Here is a 12,237-nt window from a genome sequence, read left to right as displayed (position 1 = left end):
GTGTGGAGGAAAAAAAGTAGTTAGTAAACAGTTGATTGACAGTTGAGAGGCGGGCCCAAGGAGCAAAGCTCAACCCCCGTAAACACAACTAGGTGAATACACAACTAGGTGAATACACACACACACACACACACACACACACACACACACACACACACACACACACACACACACACACACACACACACACACACACACACACACACACACATGTGAAGGAAGACACAAGGGAAAGAGGAGGAGATGCACCGAGCCTATTAGACCTGATTTTCACCCAGAACGTAGAAGATATCGAGAATTTAGAGCATGAAATACCTCTAGGGGCCAGTGACCATTGTGTCCTAGTCTTTGACTACATGATGGAATTCAAACTTATGACCATGGGACAAGAGATCTGGGAAAGGAGAGCTGACTACAGGAAAGGGGACTATATGAGGATGAGGGACTATCTGGGTGAAGTGCAGTGGGAGGAAGAAATTAGAGGAAAAACAGTCCAAGATATGATGGACCTAGTCATACAGAAATGCCAGGAGGCCGAAGAGAGATTTATACCAACGGTAAAGGGAAAAAATAAGAAGGAATATAATAACCCATGGTTTAATAGACAGTGTCAGGAAGCAAAAATGGCCAGCAGGCGGGAGTGGAGGAAGTACAGAAGACAAAGAACAGAGGACAACAGAAGCAGATACAACAGAGCTAGGAACGATTACATTAACATAAGACGAACATCGGAAAGGGACTATGAGAACGATATTGCAATCAAAGCGAAAAAACAACCTAAGTTACTACACAGTCATATAAGAAGAAAAATGTCGGTGAACGACCAAGTGACAAGACTAAGGAAGACAGAGGGGGCATATACTGAAAGTGACAAGGAAATCTGCGAGGCACTGAATGCCAGTTTCCATGGAGTGTTCACTACCGAGCCTGAGCAGCTCCCATTGTTGGAAGGGGTTACCCTAGATGAAAGACTATCAGATATAGAGGTGACAGCAGAGGAGGTAATGAAACAGTTGACAACTCTAGATGCAACTAAAGCAGTTGGACCAGACAAAGTATCACCGTGGATACTAAAAGAAGCAGCACAGGCCCTCAGCGTGCCTCTGGCAATGATCTTTAATGAGTCACTTATGTCAGGAGAATTGCCCAGTTGCTGGAAGAAGGCAAATGTCGTGCCGATCTTCAAGAAAGGAGATAGGGAGGAGGCACTTAACTACAGACCTGTATCACTGACAAGCATCCCCTGTAAAATACTGGAAAGAATAATTAGGCTACGACTGGTTGCACACCCGGAGAACATTAGGTTTGTGAACAAACATCAACATGGGTTCTGGACAGGGAAATCGTGCCTAACAAACCTTCTGGAATTCTATGATAAAATAACGAGGATAAGACAGGACAGAGATGGTTGGGCAGACTGCATATTTCTGGACTGCCAAAAAGCCTTTGATACAGTACCGCACATGAGACTGCTGTTCAAGCTCGAGAGGCAGGCGGGGGTGGGGGGAAAGGTCCTAGAATGGATAAGGAACTACCTAACAGGAAGGAGCCAAAGAGTTACGGTAAGGGGCGAGAAGTCGGACTGGCGAACAGTAACAAGTGGAGTACCACAAGGATCGGTGCTGGGACCAATTCTATTTCTTGTATATGTTAACGACATGTTTACAGGCGTAGAGTCCTACATGTCGATGTTTGCGGATGATGCAAAGTTGATGAGAAGAGTTGTGACAGATGAGGATTCCAGGATCCTCCAAGAGGACCTGAACAGACTGCAGAGATGGTCAGAGAAATGGCTACTAGAATTCAACACGAGCAAATGTAAAGTTATGGAAATGGGACTAGGAGATAGGAGACCAAAGGGACAGTACGCAATGAAGGGGAACAGCCTACCTGTAACGACGCGTGAAAGAGACCTGGGGGTGGACGTAACACCTAATCTATCTCCTGAGGCACATATTAATAGGATAACGACAGCAGCGTACTCTACACTGGCAAAAGTTAGAACATCATTCAGAAACCTAAGTAAGGAGGCATTTAGGGCGCTTTACACAGCCTACGTAAGGCCAGTCTTAGAGTATGCCGCCTCATCATGGAGTCCCCATCTGAAGAAGCATATAATGAAACTGGAAAAGGTTCAGAGGTTTGCAACGAGACTCGTCCCAGAGCTACGAGGGATGGGGTATGAAGAGCGCCTGAGGGAACTGTGCCTTACGACACTAGAAAGAAGAAGGGAGAGGGGGGACATGACAGGAACGTATAAGATACTCAGAGGAATTGACAGAGTGGACATAGACGAAATGTTCACACGGAATAGTAACAGAACGAGAGGACATGGATGGAAGCTTGAAACTCAGATGAGTCACAGAGATGTTAGGAAGTTTTCTTTTAGCGTGAGAGTAGTGGGGAAATGGAATGCACTTCAGGAACAGGTTGTGGAAGCAAATACTATTCATAATTTTAAAACCAGGTATGATAGGGAAATGGGACAGGAGTCATTGCTGTAAACAACCGATGCTCGAAAGGCGGGATCCAAGAGTCAATGCTCGATCCTGCAAGCACATATAGGTGAGTACATATAGGTGAGTACACACACACACACACACACACACACACACACACACACACACACACACACACACACACACACACACACACACACACACACACACACACACACACACACACTAAGCAATAGGAAGCAGAGAGTTACGGTGAGGGGTGAGACCTCCGATTGGCGTGAAGTCACCAGTGGAGTCCCACAGAGCTCTGTACTCGGTCCTATCTTGTTTCTGATGTATGTAAATGATCTCCCGGAGGGTATCGATTCATTTCTCTCAATGTTTGAGGACAATGCTAAAATTATGAGAAGGATTAAAACAGAAGAGGACTGTTTGAGGCTTCGAGAAGACCTAGACAAGCTGAAGGAATGGTCGAATAAATGGTTGTTAGAGTTCAACCCAACCAAATGTAATGTAATGAAGATAGGTGTAGGGAGCAGGAGGCCAGATACAAGGTATCATCTGGGAGAGGAAATTCTTCAGGAGTCAGATATGGAAAAAGACTTGGTGGTTGATATCACGCCAGACCTGTCTCCTGCAGCACATATCAAGCGGATAACATCAGCGGCATATGCCAAGCTGGCCAACATACGAACGGCATTCAGAAACTTGTGTTAAGAATCATTCAGAACTTTGTATAACACATATGTCAGGCCAATCCTGGAGTATGCAGCCCCAGCATGGAGTCAATATCTAGGATAAGACTAAACTGGAAAAGGTTCAAAGGTTTGCCACCAGACTAGTACCCGAGCTGAGAGGTATGAGCTACGAGGAGAGACTACGGGAATTAAACCTCACTTCGCTGGAAGACAGAAGAGTTAGGGGGGACATGATCACCACATTCAAGATTCTGAAGGGAATTGATAGGGTAGATAAAGACAGTCTATTTAACACAAGGGGAACACGCACAAGGGGACACAGGTGGAAACTGAGTGCCCAATTGAGCCACAGAGATATTAGAAAGAACTTTTTTAGTGTCAGAGTGGTTGACAAATGGAATGCATTAGGGGGTGATGTGGTGGAGGCTGACTCCATACACAGTTTCAGGTGTAGATATGATAGAGCCCGATAGGCTCAGGAATCTGTACACCTGTTGATTGACGGTTGAGAGGCGGGACCAAAGAGCCAGAGCTCAACCCCCGCAAACACAACTAGGTGAGTACTAGGTGAGTACACACACACACACACACACACACACACACACACACACACACACACACACACACACACACACACAAGACCAATCCTGGAGTATGCGGCCCCAGCATGGAGCCCGTACCTTGTCAAGCACAAGACGAAGCTGGAAAAAGTCCAAATGTATGCCACTAGACTAGTCCCAGAACTAAGAGTCATGAGTTATGAGAAAAGGCTGCGGGAAATGCACCTTACGACACTGGAAGACAGAACAGTAAGGTAAGACATGATCAAAACCAACAAAATCCTCAGGGGAATCGACCGGGTAAACATGGGTAAACTATTCAACACTGGTGGGACGCGAACAAGGGGACACAGGTGGAAACTGAGTACCCACATGAGCCACAGAAACGTTAGAAGGAACTTTTTCAGTGTTAGAGTGGTTGACAAAGGGAATGCATTAGGCAGTGATGTGGTGGAGGCTGACTCCATACACAGTTTCAAGTGTAGATATGATAGAGCCCAATAGGCTCAGGAACCTGTACACCTGTTAAGTGACGGTTGAGAGGCGGGACCAAAGAGCCAGAGCTCAACCCCCGCAAGCACAATTAGGTGAGTACTAGGTGAGTACACACACACACACACACACACACACACACACACACACACACACACACACACACACACGCACACACACACACACACACACACACACACACACACACACACACACACACACACACACACACACACACACACACACACACACACACACATGAGTCACTTCCTGGAGCTGTGAATATCATTTGTTCTTGTAACTAGTAACGCGTGTTGGTATCCCAGGTTACTGTACCCTGGTGTGTTGTGACGCGCTTGTGACGGGCACATGTGGCGGTGTTGTGACGCACTTGTGACGTGCACATGTGGCGGTGTTGTGACGCACTTGTGACGTGCACATGTGGCGGTGTTGTGACACACTTGTGACGGGCACATGTGGCGGTGTTGTGACGCACTTGTGACGTGCACATGTGGCGGTGTTGTGACGCACTTGTGACGGGCACACGTGGCGGTGTTGTGACGCACTTGTGACGTGCACATGTGGCGGTGTTGTGACGCACTTGTGACGTGCACATGTGGCGGTGTTGTGACGCGCTTGTGACGGGCACATGTGGCGGTGTTGTGACGCACTTGTGACGTGCACACGTGGCGGTGTTGTGACGCACTTGTGACGTGCACATGTGGCGGTGTTGTGACGTGCACACGTGGCGGTGTTGTGACGCACTTGTGACGTGCACACGTGGCGGTGTTGTGACGCACTTGTGACGTGCACACGTGGCGGTGTTGTGACGCACTTGTGACGGGCACACTTGGCGGTGTTGTGACGCACTTGTGACGGGCACATGTGGCGGTGTTGTGACGCACTTGTGACGGGCACATGTTTCGGTGTTGTGATGCACTTGTGACGTGCACACGTGGCGGTGTTGTGACGCACTTGTGACGTGCACATGTGGCGGTGTTGTGACGCACTTGTGACGTGCACACGTGGCGGTGTTGTGACGCACTTGTGACGGGCACATGTGGCGGTGTTGTGACGCACTTGTGACGGGCACATGTGGCGGTGTTGTGACGCACTTGTGACGGGCACATGTGGCGGTGTTGTGACGCACTTGTGACGGGCACATGTGGCGGTGTTGTGACGCACTTGTGACGTGCACATGTGGCGGTGTTGTGACGCACTTGTGACGGGCACATGTGGCGGTGTTGTGACGCGCTTGTGACGTGCACATGTGGCGGTGTTGTGACGCGCTTGTGACGTGCACATGTGGCGGTGTTTTGACGCACTTGTGACGTGCACATGTGGCGGTGTTGTGACGCACTTGTGACGTGCACATGTGGCGGTGTTGTGACGCATTTGTGACGTACACACGTGGCGGTGTTGTGACGCACTTGTGACGTGCACATGTGGCGGTGTTGTGACGCACTTGTGACGTACACATGTGACGGTGTTGTGACGCACTTGTGACGTGCACACGTGGCGGTGTTGTGACGCACTTGTGACGTGCACATGTGGCGGTGTTGTGACGCACTTGTGACGTGCACATGTGGCGGTGTTGTGACGCGCTTGTGACGTGCACATGTGGCGGTGTTGTGACGCGCTTGTGACGTGCACATGTGGCGGTGTTGTGACGCACTTGTGACGTGCACATGTGGCGGTGTTGTGACACCTCCGTGTGACGTGTCTGTGTAACGGTGATGTATTGCACATGTGAGACGGCGCTATGACACATAAGTGGGACTTTCCAGTGACATTACACTACAATAATACAACACTACAACACTACAACACTACAACACTACAACACTACAACACTGCCAAACTACAACAATACAACACTACAACACTGCCAAACTACAACAATACAACACTACAACACTACAACACTACAACACTACAGCACTACAACACTACAACACTACAACGCTACAAAACTACAACAATACAACACTACAACACTACAAAACTACAACGCTACAACACTACAACACTACAACACTACAACACTACAACACTACAGCACTACAACACTACAAAACTACAACACTACAGCACTACAACACTACAGCACTACAATACTACAACACTACAACACTACAACACTACAGCACTACAACACTACAGCACTACAATACTACAACACTACAGCACTACAATACTACAACACTACAACACTACAACACTACAGCACTCCAGTACTACAACACTACAAAACTACAACACTACAGCACTACAATACTACAACACTACAACACTACAAAACTACAACATTACAACACTACACACTACAATACTACATTACACTTCGGCACTACAACACTACAGCACTACAACACTACAACACTACAACACTACAATACTACAACACTACAATACTACTACACTACAACTCTAAACACTACAATACTACAACACTACAACATTACAACACTATAAAACTACAACACTACAGCACTACAACACTACAACACTACAACACTACATTACACTGCAACACTACAACACTACATTACACTGCAACACTACAACACTACATTACACTGCAACACTACAACACTACATTACACTACAACACACCAAAACGCTACAACACTACATTACACTACACCACTACCACACCACCACACCACCACCACCACCAACACCACCACACCACCACCACCACCACCACCACCACCACCAACACCAACACTACCACACCACACCACCACCACCACCACCACCACCACCACCCCTACCATAACCAAGAAATTATAATAAATTACAGACATATATTAACTAGAGCCCTGCTTAATTACCAAGGACCAGCAGAAGATAATTGGGGCAGCGATAACAGCATTAGATAAGAGTGTAGTCGTTGGCACGGGACGACTGAGGGCCACCTGCTGGCCGCCACCTGTGTCTGTGTGTTATTATACACACTCTAGGGTAAGTTACTCCCACGGTGTACCCTGGGGTAAGTTACTCCCACGGTGTACCCTGGGGTAAGTTACTCCCACGGTGTACCCTGGGGTAAGTTACTCCCACTGTGTACCCTGGGGTAGGTTACTCCCACGGTGTACCCTGGGGTAAGTTACTCCCACTGTGTACCCTGGGGTAGGTTACTCCCACGGTGTACCCTGGGGTAAGTTACTCCCACGGTGTACCCTGGGGTAAGTTACTCCCACGGTGTACCCTGGGGTAAGTTACTCCCACTGTGTACCCTGGGGTAGGTTACTCCCACGGTGTACCCTGGGGTAAGTTACTCCCACTGTGTACCCTGGGGTAGGTTACTCCCACGGTGTACCCTGGGGTAAGTTACTCCCACTGTGTACCCTGGGGTAGGTTACTCCCACGGGGTACCCTGGGGTAGGTTACTCCCACGGTGTACCCTGGGGTAGGTTACTCCCACGGTGTACCCTGGGGTAAGTTACTCCCACGGTGTACCCTGGGGTAGGTTACTCCCACGGTGTACCCTGGGGTAAGTTACTCCCACTGTGTACCCTGGGGTAGGTTACTCCCACGGTGTACCCTGGGGCAGGTTACTCCCACGGTGTACCCTGGGGTAGGTTACTCCCACGGTGTACCCTGGGGTAGGTTACTCCCACGGTGTACCCTGGGGGAAGGTGGCTCCCACGGTGTTGTCTGGGTTGTGAACTACAACCACTGGTAGCAACCACCAGTCTTCACTCAGCTGGTTCTCAGACAACTCACAACTGGTAAACGACTTACTAATCTCAGTCTAAATTTTACATTAGATTACATTAGTTTTTCTAGTCAGATACTCAACACAACAACAGCAGCACTAATACGTGTAGGTAGTTTGGCTTCAGCTCAGGTAGACACACAACAAATGTCCAGCTTATTGAAAATAGGGACGTGATAGTTTTTAAGACCCCCTGAGAAACTTAAAAGTGTTCTGGTTACTGTAAGAATGTTTGGGTGTATCCAAAAATGGCACGAGAGAAATTTTATTGTGTCAACACATAGCATAGCTACAGGTGTGGGCCAGAGTGGGCACCCACAGCCAGGATCTGTGAATACTAATGTATTCGCAGAAGAATCATCTGCTTGTTGACCAGACCAAACACTAGAAGGTGAAGGGACGACGACGTTTCGGTCCGTCCTGGACCATTCTCAAGTCGATTGTCCAGGACGGACCGAAACGTCGTCGTCCCTTCACCTTCTAGTGTGTGGTCTGGTCAGCATTCTTCAGCCTTGTGACTCAACGCAATCATCTGCTTCATCACCTTCCTTTATAAATATTAATTTGAGTTAGTTAACAGAGATGAATAATTATACAGAAAATTTCATACAAAAATTTATTAATGCTATGCTAGGAATAATAATAAAGATAGTTAAATAAACAATGATAAATTTTCAAAAGATGTGATAAAAATTCAATAAAAGGTAAGGTGATTAAAATCAATCAACTCACTTAACTTGACCTCAGCAGAAAACTTTGATAATTGTGTGTCATATATTCAATGAATGCGTGAATTGTAAATAAAAATCAACTATCGAATCGATAGTATTATTGATATTAATGGAATTTTATTATATATTAAGTGTAAAGGTAATCTATAAAAAGATGATGTTTGTCTGTCCGAGGCTAGAGACGAGAGCCCTGTGCTCGCCTCAATGAACTTTGCAGGATTAATAGTGATTATATCACGAGTGTCATGGCTCGTGTGTTATCACTGAGGTGTTGCTCGTGTGTCATCACTGAGGTGTTGCTCGTGTGTCATCACTGAGGTGTTGCTCGTGTGTCATCACTGAGGTGTTGCTCGTGTGTCATCACTGAGGTGTTGCTCGTGTGTCATCACTGAGGTGTTGCTCGTGTGTCATCACTGAGGTGTTGCTCGTGTGTCATCACTGAGGTGTTGCTCGTGTGTCATCACTGAGGTGTTGCTCGTGTGTCATCACTGAGGTGTTGCTCGTGTGTCATCACCGAGGTGCTGCTCGTCTGTTATTACTGAGGTGTAGCTTGTGTGCCATCACTGAGGTGTTGCTCGTGTGTCATCACTGAGGTGTTGCTCGTGTGTCATCACTGAGGTGTTGCTCGTGTGTCATCACTGAGGTGTTGCTCGTGTGTCATCACTGAGGTGTTGCTTGTGTACCATCACCGAGGTGTTGCTCGTGTGTCATCACTGAGGTGTCATTATAGTGAGAGTGTACAAGTGAGCATGTAAGGAAGTGCATTAAGTCCATAGAGACGTGAGACGGAGAAGGAAGGACGGCCTAAGCCTCAAGAAGAAGCAGGTGACCAGGTGTGGGACAGCTGGGACCCACACACTGTAGCACAGGCCCCAGGCGGGACTCGACACCACGTAGCACAGATGTCAGAGTAGGAACTCAGCACCACGTAACAGGTGTCAATCACCACAGGGGATGTCTAGAGCCGCTATAGGAAGCTCTACAGTAAAGATAAACAAATGAGCTTCTTTGCAACGCTTATCAACAGAGTTTCTTGGTAATGTAGAGCACTATAGTGACCTCTCAGGACTGGTAGAGTTCAGAGGGAACTCTACACATGTAGAGTTCAAATGTAACTCTACAGATTAGATAACGTAGATAATGTAGATAATGTGGAAATATTATATTGTTGAATAATACGAGAGAAGAACCAGTGTTTAAAATATTTTTTTTCCACTGTGTACTGCGGGAGTTAATGAAGAGACTGTTGTGTGATTACTGGTAATGAGTGTCACGGTGATATTGGAAAGTTGCCATAAGCTGTGGTTATATATATATGACTGGGTGATGTGAGGTACATGCAGGTGTGTGTGTGTGTGTGTGTGTGTGTGTGTGTGTGTGTGGCACTAGTCATGATATCTCCCCCTAAAACACACTACTGCTACTACTACTACACTACTGCTACTACTAGTACTACTACTACTACTATTACTATTACTACTGCTACAGAACCACCACCACGATCCATCAATACTACCACACACCACAACCACAATAACCACCTTTAGTACTGGAACTACACACCACCGCAATGCAACTACCTACCATCAACTAACACAACCACCATCACCACCACCAGCACTGCCTTACCTCCAAACACCAACACTACCACCGGTGCACAACACAACATCACCACCACCCCCGCAACACCTTTACTCCCTAACATACACACAACACACCATAATGAAAGAGTTCCTACACCAACACTGCAACCATTGAAGCTTTGTTCATTGTAATTAGCAATGAATGGGTTATCTGTCTTGAATGTGATGCAGCTCTTTGTGAACTTGGATATCCGCTTTGCTTGTGTGCTTGCAACAACAACCGGCGCGAACAAGCAGTCAAGTGGTCGATATGTGTAGGTGTGGCCAGAGGGTGAGTGGAGGTAATTGCTTTGTAAATATAGATGGAGGAGGGGGAGGATAGATAAAGAGTGGGAGAGAGAGAGAGAGAGAGAGAGAGAGAGAGAGAGAGAGAGAGAGAGAGAGAGAGAGAGAGAGAGAGAGAGAGAGAGAGAGAGAGAGAGAGAGAGAGAGAGAGAGAGAGAGAGAGAGAGAGAGAGAGAGAAGGAGTGTATTACAGTATGAATGAATACATTGACACTCTAAACCTATTAACATTTCCTTAACATGACTTAACACTGAGAGCGTCAATGGCCGCTCATCATTTTCCTCACTCAATTTTTTTATATTTCAAATGGCTACAAGCAGAAGTTTGTGTGAAAGATGCAAGAGCAATGTATTCTTGTATTGTGTATGCATGTGTACTCACCTATTTGTACTCACCTATTTGTGCTTGCGGGGGTTGAGCTTTGGCTCTTTAGTCCTGCCTCTCGACTGTCAATCAACTGGTGTACAGGTTCCTGAGCCTACTGGGCTCTATCATATCTACATTTGAAACTGTGTATGGAGTCAGCCTCCACCACATCACTGCCTAATGCATTCCATCTGTTAACTACTCTGACACTGAAAATCTTGTATGTGTGTATGTGTTCACCTAGTTGTATTCATCTAGTTGTGCTTGAGCGGGCTGAGCTCTGCTCTTTCGGCCCGCCTCTCAACTGTCAATCAACTGTTTCTACCACTACTGCTACTGTTTTTTTCCACACCACACACATACACACACCCCAGGAAGCAGCCCGTGACAGCTGACTAACTCCCAGGTACCTATTTACTGCTAGGTAACAGGGGCATAGGATGAAAGAAACTCTGCCCATCGTTTCTCGCCGGCGCCCGGGATCGAACCCGGGACCACAGGATCACGTGCCCAGCGTGCTGACCGCTAGGCTGCCGGTGTGTGTGTGTGTGTGTGTGTGTGTGTGTGTGTGTGTGTGTGTGTGTGTGTGTGTGTGTGTGTGTGTGTGTGTGTGTGTGTGTGTGTGTGTGTGTGTGTGTGTATGTGTGTGTGTGTTTACTAGTTGTGTTTTTTGGGGGGTTGAGCTTTGCTCTTTCGGCCCGCCTCTCAACTGTCAATCAACTGTTTTACTAACTAACTACTAACTTACTAACTACTTTTTTTTTTTTTCCCCACACCACACACACACACACACACCCCAGGAAGCAGCCCGTGACAGCTGACTAACTCCCAGGTACCTATTTACTGCTAGGTAACAGGGGCACTTAGGGTGAAAGAAACTTTGCCCATTTGTTTCTGCCTCGTGCGGGAATCGAACCCGCGCCACAGAATTACGAGTCCTGCGCGCTATCCACCAGGCTACGAGGCCCCCTCGTAGGGGGCCTCGTAGTATAGGCTTCGAGAATGTGTGTGTGTGTGTGTGTGTGTGTGTGTGTGTGTGTGTGTGTGTGTGTGTGTGTGTGTGTGTGTGTGTGTGTGTGTGTGTGTGTGTGTGTGTGTGTTACACTCAAAGTAACATACCTCAGATAATACATTCAGTGTTATTGGAAGCATGTATTAGATAACACACATTAACGTACAAGGAGGCACGCATAAACTAAGTAACAAGCATCAAGTAACACATAACAACAAATTAACACGCAGTAAGTAACACACAAGAAATCACGCAGGAAGTAACAC

General features: G+C 47.1%; 2 protein-coding genes across 2 annotated transcripts in view; both read right to left on the bottom strand.

Annotated features, from left to right (window-relative positions):
- Positions 1–12,237, bottom strand: part of LOC123745773 (uncharacterized) — a 46,826-nt gene that overhangs the window by 19,597 nt on the left and 14,992 nt on the right. The gene's annotated exons all lie outside the window — the stretch shown is intronic.
- LOC138363282 (spermatogenesis-associated protein 31H1-like) lies at positions 4,511–5,980 on the bottom strand. The gene has a single exon (XM_069322293.1). It carries the CDS (start codon positions 5,978–5,980, stop codon positions 4,511–4,513), a length of 1,470 nt encoding a protein of 489 aa, XP_069178394.1.

The sequence above is a fragment of the Procambarus clarkii genome, chromosome 10, assembly GCF_040958095.1.
Source record: "Procambarus clarkii isolate CNS0578487 chromosome 10, FALCON_Pclarkii_2.0, whole genome shotgun sequence".
In the NCBI taxonomy this organism is placed as follows: Eukaryota; Metazoa; Arthropoda; class Malacostraca; order Decapoda; family Cambaridae; genus Procambarus; species Procambarus clarkii.
The sequence above is the reverse complement of the archived record's forward strand: the minus strand, read 5'-3'. Positions and strand labels throughout refer to the sequence as shown.

Coding starts and splice junctions, on each gene's coding strand:
- LOC138363282 (XM_069322293.1), bottom strand. CDS start 5,980: ATGTGTCATAGCGCCGTCTCACATGTGCAATACATCACCGTTACACAG.